The sequence below is a fragment of the Arachis hypogaea genome, chromosome 13, assembly GCF_003086295.3.
Source record: "Arachis hypogaea cultivar Tifrunner chromosome 13, arahy.Tifrunner.gnm2.J5K5, whole genome shotgun sequence".
Taxonomy (NCBI): domain Eukaryota; kingdom Viridiplantae; phylum Streptophyta; class Magnoliopsida; order Fabales; family Fabaceae; genus Arachis; species Arachis hypogaea.
Window position 1 is genome coordinate 135,442,269 of NC_092048.1, and position 20,445 is coordinate 135,462,713.

General features: G+C 33.4%; 2 protein-coding genes across 3 annotated transcripts; both read left to right on the forward strand.

Annotated features, from left to right (window-relative positions):
* The first annotated feature begins 215 nt into the window (after positions 1-215).
* Positions 216-2,225, forward strand: LOC112733893 (putative pentatricopeptide repeat-containing protein At3g05240). The gene has a single exon (XM_025782996.2). It carries the CDS (start codon positions 216-218, stop codon positions 2,223-2,225), a length of 2,010 nt encoding a protein of 669 aa, XP_025638781.1.
* A 686-nt stretch (positions 2,226-2,911) lies between these two features.
* Positions 2,912-7,089, forward strand: LOC112733894 (probable polygalacturonase At1g80170). Of its 2 annotated transcripts, XM_025782997.3 has the most exons (9): positions 2,912-3,148; positions 3,285-3,413; positions 3,509-3,679; positions 3,790-3,810; positions 4,167-4,374; positions 4,741-4,822; positions 5,081-5,189; positions 5,503-5,619; positions 6,456-7,089. In XM_025782997.3, exons 1-9 carry the CDS (start codon positions 2,912-2,914, stop codon positions 6,756-6,758), a joined length of 1,377 nt encoding a protein of 458 aa, XP_025638782.1. In that variant the 3' UTR covers positions 6,759-7,089. The 2 variants fall into 2 exon arrangements, with proteins under 2 accessions (XP_025638782.1, XP_025638783.1); XM_025782998.3 differs by lacking the exon at positions 5,503-5,619.
* The last annotated feature ends 13,356 nt before the right edge of the window (positions 7,090-20,445 follow it).

The following is a 20,445-nucleotide window of genomic DNA, read 5'->3' on the forward strand; positions in this document are numbered from 1 at the left end:
TAAACAAACTTATTTTATTGTTCAATTTGAGCAGTTAAAAAGTTCCAACTATATAATATAAAACCAGTATATTGACTATATTCATTCGTTTATTTCGGTTTCTTCACACCAAAGAAAAGTTTGCTATAGAATGAAAAATAATGCAAAACAGATAAGAACGCAGAGCTACTTGACAACATAAAACTTTTTTGAAAGGAGGCATCGTCATTCCCTAGATGCTGCTGAAACACTTGTTCTCCAAGCAAACAAATCCTCAACTCACTCTACTCGCTTTCGTTAGATCCACAACAACAGCAATAATACCTTCCAACAATTCCCACGTGCCATTTCGCCCCAACACCGTTGACCCTATCTATCTCAAGAACCGCCAAATCAACGCTTTCATCAAATCTAGGAACCTAAATTCAGCACTCGCAGTGTTCCACAGCACTTCCCTTCGTGATGCCGTCACCTACAACTTACTCATTTCAGGGCATGCCACGTGTCATGATGGCTCACCGCCACGTGCTCTTCATCTCTACGCCGAAATGGGTTTGCTTGGAATAACGGAAACCCCAACCACGTTCACATCTGTTATATCTCTCTGTGCTAATCATGGGTTCTTCGGAGAAGGCCTTCAGGTTCATTGCAAGGTTGTCAAGTTTGGTTTCTTGTCGAACGTGTTCGTTGGTGGCGCCCTTGTTGGGTTCTATATGAATTTGGGGTTATGTGGGGCTGCACTGGAGCTGTTTGACGAATTGCCAGAGAGAAATTTAGCTCTGTGGAATGTGGTGCTGCGCGGGTTGTGTGAATTGGGTTGTGTTGATGAGTTGGTTGGGTTTTATTACTCTTGGATGTGGTTTGAAGGTGTGGAGCCGAATGGGGTCACCTTTTGTTATTTGCTTAGGGGGTGTGGTATTGAGAGAAGGTTGCATGAAGGGATGAAGATTCAAGGAAGAATTTTGAAGATGGGTTTGGTAGAATCTAATGTCTTTGTTGCTAATGCTTTGGTGGATTTTTACTCTGCTTGTGGGTGCTGGGTTGGTGCAAGGAAGTGTTTTGAGGCTATACTAGTTGAGGATGTCATATCTTGGAACTCGTTGGTTTGTGTTTATGCAGAAAATGAGTTGGTGTTTGAAGCTTTGAAACTGTTTAGTGTTATGCAATTCTGGGGGAAGAGGCCATCTGTGCGTTCTATGGTGGGGTTTTTGAATTTGTGTAGTAGAAATAAAGATGTTGTATTGGGGAAGCAGGTTCACTGTTGTGTTTTGAAATTGGGTCTTGATGAAATGAGTGTGCATGTTCAATCTGCATTGATTGATATGTATGGAAAATGTAGTGATCTTGAGAGTTCTGTAGCTGTGTTTGAATGTCTCCCTGAGAGAACTTTGGAGTGTTGCAATTCGTTGATGACTTCCCTTTCTTACTGCGGTGCAATTGAAGATGTGGTGGAGTTGTTTTATTTGATGATTGATGAAGGTATTAGGCCAGATGAAGTAACCTTCTCTTCAACGCTGAAGGCATTGTCGGTCTCTGCTTCAGCTAGCTTCACGATAACTCAGTTATTGCATTGCTTTGCATTAAAATACGGACTCGAAGGAGATGCTGCAGTGGCATGCTCCCTAATGGATGCATATTCAAGATGTGGCCATGTGGAACATTCTTGTGAGATCTTTGAGGGTCTTAGTTCTCCAAATGCTATTTGTTTCACATCTATGATCAATGGATATGCCCGAAATGGAATGGGGGAAGAAGGACTTGCAGTGCTTCAGGCTATGATTGAGAAGGGCCTAAAACCAGATAAAGTTACCTTTTTATGTGCATTAACAGGATGCAATCATAAAGGGCTAGTTGAGGAGGGCAAAATAGTTTTTGACTCCATGAAATCTCTTCATGGGATTCACCCCAATCGCCAGCACTTTTCATGCATTGTAGATCTTTTATGCCGTGCTGGGCTCCTATATGAAGCTGAAGACTTGCTGCTACTCTCACCAGAAAAAAGCGATTGTGTTATGTGGAGCTCGTTGCTGCGAAGTTGCAGGGTCCATGGGAATGAAGAGGTTGGAACAAGAGCAGCGCAGGCTTTAGTCGAGCTAGGCTCCAATAACCCTGCAGTGTTGTTGCAAGCTTCAAATTTCTATGCTGAGATTGGGAAGTCTGATGCCTCAAGAGAAATCAGAGAGGTTGCTCTAGCAAGGAAGATGATAAGGGAGATTGGACATAGTTTAATTGAGCTAAAATATTGATTGTTGAAATATACAACTAAAAGAAAAGAGTTCGTGAATTGGGGAAGCATCTTGCCCATTATTCACACGAGAAACCAATCATGGCAGATATTACTGTGTCGGTGAAGATGTTTACTAAGATGTCCAGGTCTTGTGTCTTGTCTATTTGGGCAATCCTACATTCTAAGGGAAAGGTTTCTTTTGGGAGGAGCTTCTGTTGGGCATGCCAAGAAATTGAAAGTCGGCATTTGTGTTCCCTTGTTTGGTGTAACTAACTGACACTCCTAATAATAGAAAAATATATACTTTTTTCCCTTTTATGTACAGCATTGAGTTATGGCTACATAGTAATGCAATTTGAAATAACTTGAGAAATGTAACAAGGTCTTAGATTACATGTGACCTGATCCCCTTCTCTTTCAGGTTGGCAAATTAGAGATTGTGCAACTGTTAACAGTACTCATGAGTTTTGTAATTGGTTGATGAGTAAAGCAAAATGCTACAAAAATATATTTTTCCTTGTACTTTAAGTGTGGGGCATGTAGAAAATGTAACACCTTCATACACTTTCAAGCCAAGCCATAAAAGCACTCCAAATCCTTCATTTTTCAGAGCTAATCTACACATATAAATTAAAACCAAGCATTCATTCATTCATTAATCAAATCAACAACCAATCCTTGCAGTACAGCCTACAACAGGAAAACATGGACAAATTCTTCTTGGTTTCCTTATTGTGTTTGCTGATAGCGGCTCATGGAGTCACAGGAACCCTGACATGTGACAACATTGCCATGCTTGATGAACTTGCAAATATGGATACAGAAGAAAATGAGATAGAGCTCTCTGACATTCCTTCATGGACAAGTGAGCGTGGTGGAAAGGTTCTTGTGAATGTTGATAGCTTTGGTGCTGCTGGAGATGGAGAATCTGATGATACTGAGGTAATTTCTTTCGTTATCAACAAATATCATTATTGATTTATACCTGGAATTGCCAATGTGGTCCATTGTTTTTGCTGAACATGCACTTCACAAATTTGACAATGTTGGATTTTTTATCTAATGGTGTTATGCTCAGGCTTTCCGAAAAGCATGGAATGTTTCTTGCTCTACACCAAATTCTGTGTTCTTAGTTCCCCAAGGACGCCGCTACCTTGTCAATGCAACAAAATTCATAGGGCCTTGTAAAGGCACTCTAATCATCCAGGTGATCATGCACGGAAATATTTATATCTTTCATATTTTATAGTTTTGCATTATCCATGAGTTCATGTTTATTGACATAGTATTAGCATTTATCAGATTGATGGAACAATAGTAGCACCAGATGAGCCTAAGAACTGGGATTCAAAATTAGCACGCGTTTGGCTTGATTTTTCAAAATTGGAGAAAGCTGTTTTCCAAGGTGCTGGAGTTATTGATGGCTCAGGCAAAAAATGGTGGGAAGCATCTTGCAAGAAGAACAAGTCTAATGTAAATTTTCTGAACTTGGTCTCATTGAATTTGCTATATTTTATAAAAACTTCAGCTGCAAGCAATTATTTCTCTCTCTCTATTTATTTACTTTTATTTTTATTTTGCAGCCTTGCAAAGGTGCACCAACAGTAAGCACCATTCTCTTAACCACTAATTATATTCTACTCTCTGTATTCGGTATATCTGTTGTTCTCAAATTTCAATGTAATATTTATAAGTTTCATTCTTTTTTTTTCATATTTATTGTCAACACTATGTTAAACATAATAAACAATAAAATGTATGCACTATAAATTAAGTAGTTGTTAAATAAGAGTATTTAGGGTATTTAATTTTGTAATTCATTCTTTATTTTGAGTTCCTTGATTATTGTTCAAATATAGTAAACTAGAATCTAGGAGGAGTATGTTCCAACTAGAAGGTTTTACAATGTGTTATATGAAGATTACCAAATGTTGCTCAACTTTGATGGAATTGATTGCAGGCATTGACCATTGATTCAAGCTCAGGTATAAAGGTGAAAGGACTAACTATACAGCATAGCCAACAGATTCATTTTACCATATCAAGGTGTAATTCTGTTAGGATTTATGGTGTCAAAGTGTCATCACCAGATGACAGCCCAAACACCGACGGAATTCATATTAGTGAATCAACTAATGTCATAATCCAAGACAGCAAAATTGGAGCAGGTTCTGAACTTTTTCACCCTTTTGTCAACTTAGTGATTCTTGCATCAACACAAGTTTAACAACTCATTTAGATATGTCTTCACAATAAAAGTGGTTCCATTACCTTTATTTTAAGACAGATTTATTTGTACATGGATCTTACCAACTCCTTTTTTTTTTTTTTTTTGTATTAAAAACATGATTTATGAGTTGTTAAACTTATGTCCTTTCAAAAAATTTTCAGAATTTCTTTATTTCATTTATAGTTCAACCTTTTAAATGAAGACATTGAATTGTGAGTTCAGACCCTTAGAAAAAAGAACACACTGAATTCTTAGTGGAATAAAATCACTTCAATGTTTCTAAAGTTTATACTATGATATTCAGGGGATGATTGCATATCAATTGTGAATGCCAGTTCCAATATCAAAATGAAAAGAATTTTTTGTGGACCAGGACATGGAATTAGGTATCATCTAATCTTCAAAACAGCATTTAATGAATTCTTGTGTCACTATTTTTAGTTGCTAGGTTAAAATGTTTATATTTTTAGGCTCAGATTTTCAGTTTATTCGCTGATAATCTTATATTTTAAATTGTTATCAATTTAATTCTATGTGATAGTTTTGTTAGTCTAAAATTTCATGCCACTTTAACAAGCTAATTAATTGACATTTTAACCTTTTTTAATTTTTATTTATTACCCAAAAAATCTAAACTTTTTCAGCATTGGGAGCCTTGGGAAAGACAATTCAACTGGCATAGTGACAAAAGTGATTTTAGATACAGCAGTTATTAAGGATACTACAAATGGTGTCAGGATTAAGACTTGGCAGGTACACCTCCTAATTGATATTTTTACTTTTTTATTTTATTTTAATTGTAACAAATTTTGGAAGGTATTAATTCATTGCATATAGTTGAAAATTAAAAGTTTCAGTTTTTAATTAATAATTTTTACTATTGAAGGCTTAAACTAACAACTTAGTTGATTAGCAAAACCCTTAGATTTATAAAGGTTTCTACATGCACTGAAAACAATAACAAATACATACAGTATAATAATAATAATCCATGAAAATTGATGTATCTTGTATATGAGAATGACAAGATTTTTCTTTCCATTGTTTTTCTCTGGAACATACACAGGGGGGTTCTGGGTATGTTCGTGGAGTACGCTTTCAGAATGTGAAGATGGAAAATGCCTCAAACCCCATTATTATTGATCAATTTTACTGTGATTCACCAACTACTTGTCAAAACCAGGTACATAATTAAAACTATAAAATGAAATTAATGAACACAGGATTGACTAAGAACTTATATTTTTGTTTGATAGCATGCTTCACATTTTCTTGTACTTAATTTTGAAGTTTTAATGAATTAAGCTCAACACTAGGTTGATTTAGGTGATTTTGGCAGTTGATTTCCTTTAGTACGGTCTTAATTGAAGTCATGTAAATGAAAGAAATTACTTGAGGTATAATGATTTCTTTTTATACAAGTAATTTTATGTACAAAATTAAACGCAAACCTTTGAACGAATAATGTGTTATTTCGACCAAACTGGAGTGTTTTGCAGATAAATTCTCTTGTTTTCCACCAATCACCTCTATTTAAATAATTTCAAATAAAATATTTTCATATTATGCAGTAATAATAATGTTATGTTATGATGATCTCTTAGCCTGCGTTTGGTTTTGAGCACATGACAAGACAAGACACAAAGGATAGAGACATAAAAATTAGTATTTTTGTATTTTGTTTGGTGGTGAACTGAATATAAGATAGAATAAATAATAAAAAGTCTAACTTACCTTCATTTTTTTCTTCACACAAAATTTAGAATAAAAAATAAAATGATAAAAAATATAATTTTGAAAATTTGATAGTGATAATAAAAGAAAAAATAAAAAAATAAATTGTATCTCCGTCCAGTGTCTTTATGTCCTTTATATTAAAAATGATACAAAATACACTAATTCAGTGTTCTAAGACACAATATCTCTGTCCATGTCTCACTTACTAAACACGATTTTGTGTTTCAGTATCCTATCTTTATAAACAAACACAACCTTATGTACATGTGATTTTTTTGTCAGACATCAGCCGTGGAGATAAGCGAGATCATGTATCAGAACATTAGTGGGACAACAAGGAGTGCTAAGGCCATTCAATTTGCATGCAGTGACACAGTTCCATGCAGCAGCTTGGTTCTTAGCAATGTGGACTTGGAGAAGCAAGACGGCACTGTCGAAACTTACTGTCACTCCGCTCAAGGCTTCGGCTATGGTGTTGTGCACCCTTCTGCCGATTGCCTCAATTCCAGCGACAACACTTCGGAAGTTATTACAGAACCAATCACAGTCGAAGAGGAGGAGGATACTCATCACACTGAACTATAAGTTGACTCTCTCTATTATCTCTATAGAAGCATTATTATACAGTAATGAGTAACCATTTGATTGCTATTATTATTATTTATATGAAACAAGGCAAATGAGAATGCAAGTAGGAATAGTTATGGTATGTTGGATGAGGTTTGAGGTGAGAGATCAGAGAGAAAAATCAAAGGATGTCTTGTTGACACTATACTATTAGGTATTACATTGAAACTGATTTCAGAAAAAAAAAACAGAGAAATGTACTAGCATTGATTGAAGAAAGAAAAAGAGACATGTATCTGATTTTATAATTTTGATTGAGATTTTATGTTAATCTTTAGTATTGTGTTTATGGATTTGATTCTTTCTGGTGATACTTTCAACATAAAGTACAGTAAGATTGTGCAACAATTTTCCTTGTTATAAAATTGGTCTTTGGTTAATTTTTCATCATGTTATGAATTGCATGATCACTTACATATAGTAATAAATAATAGTAATGTTCTTATTTGGCCACCAGTCATTGCAAATGGACAAACACATGGACTCTTCAGGAACACTGCATTAATGTAATGTATTTGAAAACTGTGGTCCAAAGTGTCATATATTAGTTGATGAAGCCAATATTTGGAACTGGTAGAATCCTAGAAAGGAGTTGTTTCTTTCAGTTGGTTTCTTTTACCAGACAACAAAAAAGGAGGACATAACAAAATGATGGTATTATCATTTTTATGTAACTAGTTTATGGATCTTTTCAAAACTCAAACATAACCAAAATTGGACTAAACTGCTAGTATTTAAAAATTCTAAAATTAATAACTGATCAAATAGGGAGTTGAAGACTGCAGTGTCAATGGTCCAGTGCACATGGGGTTGTAAAAAGGTGTGGATCAAGATGGGATTTTAGCATATTCACTTTAGGATTAGATTGGATAAAGATGAATACAAAGACAAAACAAATCAACAATCTTTATGTGGATACAAGGGTCCAGCATTTTGTGTAGTTTGTTATCTTACACGTGGCTCTTCTTTGGTCTTAAACTTATATGCACCAGAAAGAAATCTTCCCTAGTCTTCTAAAGCACATAAAGAAAAAAAAAACTCATGATATCATATGTAATATTATGAAATCCTAAATCTTAATAGTGCCAACTAAGACCATACATTTAAAAAAAAAAAAATGCTCTTTAGTTATAAAATTTGCATGAAGTGCCAAATTGAGGTGACCAACTATGAGTAGTTACAAGCTTCCCTTTGACTAAGCTTATCAACTTTCATGGGGCATATATATTTCCACCATATTCGAATTGGTATTAGCATATTTTAAATTGTCCATAAAAATTTGGAAGTATATTATTCTCATATTTGTTTGAAATTTTTAAATTTAATTTTTTAAAAAATAATCTTTTGTCTAAAATATAAAATTTTATTTCTCATCTGAGAAAAGATAGTAGTATTTGATACAAACATTTTTTTAATAATATTTGAATATAATATTTCCAACCACAATATTACAGAATATAATTATATTCTATCTTTGTTCCAAAGTTTTTATGGAATTGTATATCCACTTTTTGTTCTTTTATTTTTAAATGGCTCTGATTAGTAGTTACTATGTCACTATTATAATTATGATCTTCTGATTCTTTTGTTCCCTTGATGTATACAGCTAATAACAGCAAAAGTTATACCTGTGATAACTAAGTATGATTTTAAAGAACTAATACGGTATAAGCAAGTGTCATATCTACAAGCTACGATATACACATGACACATTAATTATCATATTCATACGTTGTTTAATTAAAGGATAAGAATTAATAGTGTTTCCCTAAGACAAAGGAACAGATATACAATGATTAAGCTTACGACACCATTTTTATAAAATTGTCTTCTAAAAAACGTACGGCGTTTCCTTTCTTCTCCTTCTCTAATCTTAAGACATTTTTTATGAATTCCGCTAGAGAGTCAAATAGAGTATTTGTACAATATGTATAATGGACTATTTATTTGGCCCAATATAAGATAAAAAATAAATATTTAGAATAAAATATTATTAATTTTTTAAACACAATACTTACCAGGAATAATAAACATCTGATATCCTACTGAATCGAACATCCCTAAACCTCTATTATATACATTGTACAGATACTGCATTAGCTCCCTATACTTCCTCATTTTTTATACATCATATAGTAATTATTATGGAAGCTTTGATCTTTACAACAAAATGAACATTCTATAGTGGCCAAAAACCAAAAGGGTCACTTGGATGCACATGGTGAACATTAACCATAGACAAAATTATAGGCTTTTTTTTTTTTTTTCGGCTGTGTGTGAATATGTGTCTCATTTTCTGCCGTGGGATAAGGGTCAATGCTCCTGCCTTATAGGCCAAAAATTTTCAGATAAAGGGTCTCCGAAAATTCTCCTCCAATGAAATTATTGTGATGGAGCAAAAATCTTTAGGGACTTATATATATATATATATATATATATATATATATATATATATATATATATATATATATATATATATATGGGTAAAGTACTAAATTGGTCCCCTAGGTTTGGGCGTAATTCTGTTTTGATCCTTAAAGTTTAAAGTGTTCTATTTGAATCCAAAACGTTTTCATTTAGCATCAATTTAGTCTCACAGTGAGGTCAAAATTAAATAATTAACAAAATGTCCTATATAACAACAGTTCAAGAACAAAATCGATAATTTGGAGAACAAGTACAAGCTCCGGAGGCATAAAATCAACCATTGATACATCAATACATTTATTTATTATTTTTTATAATATAAATAAAATATTTTCTATAAAACTAAAGAAAATGATAAATAAATGTATTGATGCATCAATAGTTGATTTTGTGCCTCTAGAGCTTGTACTTGTTCTCCAGATTATCGATTTTGTTCTTGAACTGTTGTTATGTAGGACATTTTGTTAATTATTTAATTTTGACCTCACTGTGGGACTAAATTGATGCTAAATGAAAACGTTTTGGATTCAAATAGAACACTTTAAACCTTAAGGACCAAAACAGAATTACGCCCAAACCTAGGGGACCAATTTAGTACTTTACCCTATATATATAATATCATTTTTTTATATTTCTATTATATAGACAAAAAAAATCAGTTATTCTATTCATATAAAATATAAATTAAAATAAAAAATATAGATTAAAAATATATAAAATAATTTTTAGTGACCATATAATTTGATTACTGTTTATATATATTACATAATATTTTAGTTTTTATATTTGTATATTGTAGTTAATTTATTTTTCTCTAATACTAGATTAGACATAAAAATCGTTTAATATTTATTGAATAGATTTAGTATATAACATAATATTATTTATCTTTAACGAAAGTGACCCTTTATATAGGCTATGATCACAGGGAAGACCAATAGCAAACAAACAAGATATTGTCGACAAAATACACATTTGTCTTTAGTATTTATATATTAACTTATAGAATAGGGAAATAAAAATGATGATCATTCACATTCACATGTAGACAAATGTAACTTCTAACTTCTTCCAACCGAAATTTCAAAATTCACATGCACCAAAAGTGTAACATATTAGCAACAGCTACAAGGAGAAATAATAATCTCCATTCTCCAATTGGAAATTTTCAACTCTGATTATATTGCATCTTTATTATTGCTCTATATATGTACATGCATGTACATCTTCTTTTTTTTTTTTTTAATAAAAAAGAAATTGCTCTATCACTGCTTCATCTTCAAATTCTAGAACAATCCGTGAACCAAAAGCATGTGAATCCATTGTTGAGGCCTTAATGAGGTTTCTAATTAATTATTGTTAAATGCCTGAATACTTGAATAGGATTTTTAAGTTTTTTAAAATATTGCATATTTCAGTTTTGATTTCTATATATATATATATATATATATATATATATATATATATATATATTTTAATTTCCCGTTCAGGTTCTAATATTTTTAAAAATATTTAGTTAATTCGTTTGTATTATTTTTTAATCTCTACATTAAAGTAATAATACATGTATTTTAGCTTTTTAAGTCTCTAAAATATTGTAATAATTTCATTATTTAAGTTACTTCAAATAATGGTTTGTACTTTCTAAACCAATTTATCATACTTTTTCAGAGACAAAAATCAAATAGTTTTATAAATTATTGGACCTAAGATTATATTTTTATAAAGATTAAATTATATTTTTATCAGGGTAATGTTTTGGTTTTTTTGGTTCATTTTTTTTTAGTCTATAGAAACATTTGTATAATAATGTTCTAAAAAACGATAGATCTTAAGCAGCATGAAAACAAGGTTTTAGATAATTAAAGCCGCCAACAGTGTGTCATGTTTGGCATTTTCCGTCTCAATATAATTTCTCTTTATGACTTTATTTGAATTCTTATTAGGGGAAAAAACAAAAGAAAGTTGCTACGTGTGACGTATTTATGTAATTTATGTGGCGCAAATTAAATATTAAACGATTTTGTTGGCTTCTAAATTTCTTCAATAGATAATACGATAGTGCAATAAGATTATTAGAGAATGGCAAAGTGACCCTACATGAACGAGTTCCATAGTATATATATCTAATCAATGTATTTAATATAAGAGAGATGTATAATTATTATTATTATTATCGTTATTAAACCAACTTGTTGAAAAATCAAACAACAAGAGACATTTCACTCTTTTGGAGGTTGGTGCAAACTTGCAAAGGAATCTATTTATAGTATAAATGATTTTCACATATTTTCTTGATCATCACTAATTGTTTTAACAAAAGAGTGCAATTTTTTTTTTTAAAAAAAAAAAGAAAAAGGCAATAAGTATGTATGATGTATCTCCCTAGCTACCTTATTCTTAGGGAGAAAAAAAAATTAATTCCTTTGAATATCGTAATAATTAGTTTTACTCTTCAAATTTTTTCAAATCAAAATTGTAGTATATCTCTAATACTATATTAACATGCTTTTTTTTTCATTTTTATATATAAACATAAATAATATACTAGCTAGCTGCTAGTGGGGTAAGGAATAAATAATGTGCAAGTAACATACATTACTGTCTCAGAGTGTCTCTAATTATTGGTTTGGTTCATATTTTGTTGTGTATGTGGACGAACGTGTGAAGTGAAAGCATGAAAATGAAATTGTTTATCATTAGTTTGTCCATGAATAATGAATCATATTCACAACAACTTAATAATAATTGTTAGAAACAAGAGAATGAAAGAGTAATCTGAAAAATGTATTATTGAGTTATGATCAAAAGGTACAATATATAAGGGGTATTTATAGGTGCTAAATGAATCAAAGTAATAAAGACATAGAATCCTACAATTAATGTACAGATATACTATATAAATATAGACGATACTAATTGATCTAAATTGATTTTAATGATTCTCTAACATCCCCCCCTCAAACTCAAGTGGGAGCTAAGGATACCAACTTGAGTTTGGATAACAAAGTCCGGAAACGAGTCGGGTGATGAGCTTTCGTGAAGATATCAGCAGTCTGATCTAGTGTTCCAACAGCAATGAGACGAACAGCATCAATAAGGATACGTTGCCGAACAAAGTGACAATCAATCTCAATGTGTTTGGTGCGTTCATGAAACACATCATTATGGGCGATCTGAATAGCACTGCGGTTATCACAAAAAACATCAGTAGGGGACGACTAAGGAGCACCGAAATCTTCGAGAAGCCAACGAACCGAGATAACTTCAGCAGTGGTGTCAGCGAGGGCACGGTACTCAGCTTCTGTGCTTGAGCGAGCAGTGAACGTTTGCTTCTTAGCACGCCAAGAAATGAGAGCGTCGCCAAGAAACAAACAGTAACCAGTAGTAGAACGACGATCAGTGGGATCACCAGCCCAATCAGCATCGGAGTAAGCCTGAAGAGACAAAGAGGAATGGGCAGAAAAATAAAGGCCATGAAATAGAGTGCCTTTGATGTAGCGAAGAATGCGAAGAACTGCCGCATAGTGAGTAGTACGAGGAGCTGACAAGAACTGGCTAAGTACATGAACCGGATAGGCGATGTCTGGTCGGGTGACAGTCAAGTAGACGAGATCGCCAACTAACTGTCGATAGAGAGTCGGATTATCCAAAACAGTGCCATCCATAGGGGTAAATCGAACATTAGGCTCAAGAGGAGTAGACTCAGTGCGACTATCTGTAATCCCAGCGCGAGCAAGAAGATCTGAAGCATACTTAGCCTGAGAGAGATAGATGCCATCATCGGTGGAGATGACCTCGAGACCAAGAAAATAACTGAGAGAACCAAGATCTTTCATCTCAAAGGTACGGTGAAGTGAGGCCTTGAGATCAGAGATACCATCAACATCATCCCCAGTAATGATCATGTCATCCACGTTCGCTTTTACGAATGAAGAGCGCATTCTCATGAGGGCTAGAAGTAAAACCAAGACTGCATATGGTAGTGCTGAACTTGTCAAACCATTCACGAGGAGCTTGCTTAAGTCCATAAAGTGCCTTGCGAAGGAGACAAACCTTATTAGAAGGACAAGGATATCCCGGAGATGGTTTCATATAGACTTTCTTTTTCAAATCCCCATTAAGAAATGCATTCTTCACATCCATCTGACTGAGAGACCATTTTTTAACCGCGACAATGGCAAGAAGAGCTCTAACAGACGTAAGACGAGCGACAGGGGAAAAAGTCTCTTCATAATCAATACCATACTCTTGCGTACAACCTTGAGCAACCAAGCGGGCCTTATAACGGTCAATAGAGCCATCAGAGCGAGTCTTGATCTTGTATACCCATCTACTGCCCACAACTTCCTGATCAGAAGGAGGATCAACCAGATCCTAAGTGTGTGCTTTTTCAAGTACCTGTAATTCTTCTTGCATTGCTTGTTGCCAATTTGGGTTTGAGGAGGCTTCTCTGAATGTCTTAGGTTCATGTTGATGAAGAATAGTAGAAAAGCAATGGTAATCAAAAAGATGAGGAGGTGGATTTCTTACCCTAGAAGAACGAGCGGGAGGAGGAGGCATGACGGTAGGAGCAGGATCATCGTCCGGTCTGGAATCATCGGGAGATGGAGAAGGCGGAAGAACAGGAGACTGTGGAGGGTCACTCGAGATAGAATCTGTAGAATCATCACTAGGAAAAAGATCAACATTGGAGTTAGTAAACAAAGGTGACTCAGTAGTAGGAATGGACTCAAAGGATGAGAATCGAGAAAACATGTGGTGCTCCCAGAAGACAACATGACGAGATATACGAATACGTTTAGAGAGAGGATCCCAACAATGATAACCCTTGTGTTCAGTGCCATAACAAAAAAAACAACACATACGAGACCGAGGTTCATGTTTACTATGTTCATGAGGCTGACGAAGAACAAAACATACACAACCGAAAACTCGAAGAGAACTATAATCTGGGGAGGTATGATAAAGACGCTCAAAGGGAGTAACATTACCAAGAACAGAAGAAGGGAGTCTATTGATAACATGAACAACAGTAAGAACTGCTTCACCCCAAGTACGTTCAGGACACGAAAAAGAAAGGAGCATTGCCAAGACGGAGTCAAGAATGTGACGGTGTTTGCGTTCAGCTCTACCATTTTGTTGAGATGTACCAGGACAAGAAAACTCAGACAAAGTACCCTGTTCTATAAGAAAGGATAAGAGTTTGGAATCACGGTATTCCATAGCATTATCACGTTGGAAAACCTTAATGACCTTGGAAAACTGAGTTTTAATCATAGTAGCAAAGTTGATATAGATCTGAGGTAACTCATGGCGATTAGTCATCAAATAAACCCAAGTAAAACGGGAATAATCATCAATAAAAACGACAAAGTATCGAGCTCCGCCCATAGAGGCAGTGGGAGCGGGGCCCCAAACATCAGAGTGAATGAGATCAAAAGGAGAGCAAGCAATAGATGAATTATTGTGAAAAGATAAAGCAGGTTGTTTGGCAGTTTGGCAAGAAATGCAATCAAAAGATTCATTTGGAACCTGACCTAAAACACCCTGAGAGACAAGAGGACGCAGTTTTCCTAAGGAGGTGTGGGCAAGACGCTGATGCCATAAGTGGAGGGTAGAGGGAGAAGAAGCAGCACATAGATTTGGTACAGGAGGAATATGAAGATTCTCGAGTTCGAACAACCTTCCGACCTTACGTCCAGTCTTGATGATTTGTCCCGTCCGAGGATCCTGTACATGACAACCAAAAACAGAAAAAGTGACTTCAAAACCCAGATTAACAAGTTGACCAACAGAAATAAGATTGAAGTTTAATTTGGGAATATAATAAGTATCAGGAAGATTAAGAGTTGACTGGGATATAGAACCCTTGTGTATTGCGTGCAAGAGGGAGCCATTTGCAGTATTGACAGAAGGTCCATTTATAGTGTTAGACATGGACGAGAAAATATTACGCAACAGAGACATGTGATTAAAGCAACCCGAGTCAAAGTACCATTTAGAATTACCTGGAGGGGTGGAAAAAACAGCAGGGGTATTACCAGAAATAGAGAGAAGACGCTGAAGAAGAGATGCAATATCAGAAAGAGAGACAGGAGACGAGTTGAGTGGACTAGGATGTGGTGGATGAGTAGGACAGGCAGCAATTAAATGTCCCGAGAGCTTGCAGTAACGGCAGAACAGCTGTGAACAATGGTAGCTAATATGACCTTTCTGGTGGCATGTGCGACATTCAATAGAAGGACAGTCGGGGAAGAGGTGCCTAGAACGGTTACAGCTTCGACAGAATTTACCATTTCTGTCGGTGGCAGCAAAAACATCTGGCTTTTCCATGATAGCAATCACAAAGATCAAAGAGAGAAGAGAAAACGGCAATTTCAGAGCAGAAAATGAGAAATCGGAGTGCAGAATCGGAAAGAGCCCACCAAAAAACCTTAGGGAGGGTCCCACTTGTCTGCCACATCAGCGCCATGTCAGTGCCACATCAGCAGTCTCGTCAGCGCCATGTCAGCAAGACAATGACACGTGGCGGCACCTGAGAGGAGGGAGAGAGACACACTGGCAGCGAGGTGGAAGTGCGGGTCAACCAATGATGGCTTCGGGCCACACGTGGCAGCACCAGGAGCGTTGGATCTGCACCAAGATCAACGGTTGCTGAAAACTGGAGGCGAGGAAGGCTAACGTCGCGACACGTGGGAGCGTGAGGAACGTCCGATCGGCGCCGAGATCTAACGACTGCTGAAGCCTCTGGAAGGAGAAATAATGGAGGTGGACAGCGAACTTCCGGCGGCGCGTGACGGCGCATCCGGTGGGTGATGGCGGCGATGTCGGCGGCGTTGGAGAGCTGACGAAGAGAAGATCACAATAATGCCGGAGGTGACGAACCAAAGCGTCGGAAACAAATCGAAAAATGCGAGCAAAGAGGCACGGGTGGAATCTGGAAGGAAGATCAACCTGGTCGTGGTAGCGTCTTTCGACGGCGCGTGGAGGCATGTCTGGAGGCGTATGGCGGCGGTTCTGGTTGCATTGGAATCACGGTGACAAGACGAACAAGATGGTTACAGGGGTGACGAACCAAAGCGTCGAAAAGGAAACGAAAAAAGAGGCCAAAGAACATTGTCGGAAAGGAAAAAACAATGGGGCTATGAACTAATATTCATTGAAAAAAAAAAAGATCTAAGCTCTTGATACCTTGTTAGAAACAAGAGACTGAGAGAGTAATCTGAAAAGTGTATTATTGAGTTGTGATCAAAAGGTACAATATACAAGGGGTATTTATAGGTGCTAAATGAATCAGAGTAATAAAGACATAGAATCTTACAATTAATGTACAGATATACTATATAAATATAGACGATACTAATTGATCTAAATTGATTCTAATGATTTTCTAACAATAATAAATAAATTATATACAAATCAGAATCGAAGAATCTAATCATCTTTGTGTGCATGAAGGTCACGAGAATACTTTAAAAGTTCACGAGCAATATAATTCAAATAGACCACTACTAAGGAACTTGTGTGGTGCAACATTTTCTTCTTCCCACTCTCTATCTCTATATAAATTAATTCATCATATATATTAATTATGAAAATGAATCGAAAGTTTAAACTATTTTTCTCTTTATTTTTCTAATTTTAATAAAAGAAATTTTGGATATTTTAAACTTTTTTATCTTTTAAAAATTAAATATACATTTGAATTATTAATTAAAAATAATTAAAATTCTTAATCATTCCTCTACATTATTATTGGATAGAATGTGAACTTCAATTAAAACTATTATATAATTACTAGCTAGTACAAATATAACATATAGTGTAGGGGGAAATAATAATAATAATAAAAGAATAAATAGTACACACATGTGGTTTTAAATTTTAATGTCCTAGGGTTCAGGGGTGGGACATTATTATAAATGCATATATATGTTGGATATAATTTTCTTTTCTTAATTGACAAAAGGATATATCATATCATTGTAAATATGTGAGTTCATAATTACATGTATATATGGGCTAAAAAATTTTGATATAAAAATAAAATGAGTGATATATTTTAATATTGTAATTTTTAGTGTTTTTTAAAATTGTGGAGTACACAAATCGAACCATCCGATTTGTATTAAAAATTTGAAAAAATTTAAGGTACACAAATCAGACTCTCCGATTACTGTAATCGGACCGTCCGATTACTCTCCTTCCCATTGGACCGTCCGATTTGCTTGACGCAATCATCACAACTTGATGAAACACCCTATATCCCCATAACTATGCTATACACCATTACTTACTCCATATCAAAATTAAAAAAGTGGTATATATGCATTCTTTGAACCAAAAGTAAATAATGTTATTTATTTGTGAAATAAACTAGTCACCAATAATGAAACAGATAGAGTGACAGGTAAAAATAAAGTACAAAATCTATTATAATCGTTGAACCAAATCAAATTGTTGTTTTAATTGAAGTTCTTAACCGTACTACATACTATTGTTTATTTCTAGTAGCTTCTATATTTTATATCTTTGTTAATAAGATTTTACTCATTTAGAATCAATCTTAATTACTACATGCTATTATACCTGGAGGGAAAGGGACATGTGAAAGGGTATCTTTCAAGCTGAATAGATGAAGAAATTAACCTGCAGTGGCATTATCGTAAATATGTAGCCACCATGTTTCATGTTTCATCATACATCACCCCACCTCGTGCCTTTCTTTGTCATCCTAAACGCCAATATTAATATAAGTGTATTAACTTTAATTAATTTCTTCAATCTTTTTGGTGACTTACTATGTTTCCATCAATTTATCCAATTATATATTATTACCATGAAAATAAAAACAATTAACTTCCATGTTTATGTAATAATAAGCAACTCTATCTGTTATGTAAAATATATGTTTCACTTTTTGTTGAAAGCACATCTATGTTTTGAATTTAACCATGTGGAAAGTTACTTTTTTTTTAAACTATTATTTTTTAAGAGGATTTAAGATTTAGAATTTATAATTTAAGGTTTAAAATTTAAAATAAAAAAATAATTTAAAGTTGATTGATTAAGTGAATAAAAAAGTGTTAAAGGACAATTTTTTTCATTAATATTAACCAATATTTTTGATCAATACCTTATTTTTATACTATTAAAATTTATAATTTAAAATTTAGAATTTATTAAATATTAACCTAAAATGATAAATTTATCGGTGATCTAGCATTGCATGGTTGTTTATACATAATTCATAATTTTCTATGTCTAGTGAAAGAAATATGTCTATGACATCTTTTCTACTCTACAATGTGCTGACTTGCTGATTAATTGAAATTCAAATTCTTACCTGAAATTCTTTGCCAATGGCACCTATACTCCATTATTATTATTATTATTATTATTATTATTATTATTATTATTATTATTATTATTATTATTATTATTATTCACTTAGACTCTTAGAGTTACACCAAAAAATTTTCACTTTGTTGAATAAAGAGGAAAAGAAAGAAAAAGAGGGAGAATCATAAAAAGGGAAGATGGAAGGAATTAAATTAAAAGTTAATAATAAGGAGTGTTTGTGTGACAACAGAAATATTTTGTAAGTAAAGAAAATTAATCAAAAATAATTATAATTTATTTTATTTAATATTTATTAATTATTATAATAATTAATAAATATTAAATAAAATAAGTTCTTTTATTATTTTTTTTTGTCTCTCTAACATTATGAGGGTAACAAATATAGGAATGGTTGATGGCTTAAGAAGACAAAATTAAAGTGAGAAAGAGTAGTAGTATTATAGACCCGTGAAGTTTGCATGTGACCGTATATAAAAGATTTATAGACCCACTCACGTGGATTTCTTTTGCCATTTGCATCAAAATCTTGGTTTATTGCATTACTAATTAATACAAGTTAATTATATATATTAATTCCTTTTTATATGCACAATTTGCATGGACCAATAAATTTGATGAACACCTCTCATAATTATTGGTAATTGACAAAAATGAATAACGAGTGACAATTTCTCTTGAACTAACAGTTCTTGTTGATTGCATCTACAAGAATCTTTTCTGAACTGATGACATGGTTTTATTCTGGTGATGCTGAAACATGCTTGCCCTTGAAGAAATCTCTGTCATTTTTCACATTTTAAGTTCTTTACAATTATATATTGTTACTAAGCAAACCAATATTATTGCTATACTTACTTTGAGCTAAGGAATAAAATTCAATGATACTAATAAACTTGGACACTATTAATTGAGAAAGTATATATAGAGAACCAAAATTTAGTTAATTAATATTAGACATTTTTTTTTGAGAATTTACGGCTTAAGAATTTATCATTTAAGAGATAGAATTAAAAATTATAATTAAGAACTTAAAATTAAATATAAACAAAATAAATTTTAAAAAATTAATTAATGTTAGCTAAAAAATGTGGTTCCTTAATAGGGTTGAGAAATTCTTTTAGGTTTAATATTGACCTAATTACTTCATTACCAAAAATTATTCTATATATGTACAGAAATAAGAGAATAATTTTTTAAAATTTATAATTCCTTTATAAATAAAAATAAGATAACTCATTTTTTTGTGTATTCAGTGAAGGCTTGTCAGTTACCAAGAGCATGTATGCATGGTTAAAATGCAAATGGCAGTTCCCCAACTGTCACTTTGTTAGGTCACATGAAATGATGACTTTGGAGTTTGGATATGTGGCAAGAGATATAGTTGCAGCCATACTGCTCATCAATTTAAACAAAAATTAAAATATAGTCCTTCTAACCAAAATTCACAAAAAGAAAAACCAATCAATTAATGAAATAGAAAAAGAACAAATGGGAATGAATCATTAATGCCTGGCATTATCAAAGAATAAAATATTTTATACTTTTGTGTATGTATGTATGTATGTGTGTGGCTGATGCACAATTATTATTATTAGGTGAATGTTATCCTATCCTCTCTAAAATAACATATAAATTTTTCTCTGATGTGTCACATTTTAGTTGGATGTTTATTTTAACCTGAATTACTTTAATCTCATGAGAGTTAATATTTTTAGAGGACGGTGATGGCCCAACAGAAGGAGAAAATGGGACACTTAATGAGACGGTGATACTTGGGAGGCGCAACGACGACGAAGGAATAAGGAGGAGTAAACGCAACTAAAAAATTACTAAAGGGGTAATTGTATAATAT

What these genes read in the sequence shown, in the direction of transcription:
- LOC112733893 (XM_025782996.2), top strand. Translation starts at nt 216, where the DNA reads ATGCTGCTGAAACACTTGTTCTCCAAGCAAACAAATCCTCAACTCACT.
- LOC112733894 (XM_025782997.3), top strand. Translation starts at nt 2,912, where the DNA reads ATGGACAAATTCTTCTTGGTTTCCTTATTGTGTTTGCTGATAGCGGCT. An exon ending in GAGAATCTGATGATACTGAG is followed by an intron (nt 3,149 to 3,284) that starts GTAATTTCTTTC and finishes TGTTATGCTCAG; the next exon opens with GCTTTCCGAAAAGCATGGAA. An exon ending in GCAAGAAGAACAAGTCTAAT is followed by an intron (nt 3,680 to 3,789) that starts GTAAATTTTCTG and finishes TTTATTTTGCAG; the next exon opens with CCTTGCAAAGGTGCACCAAC.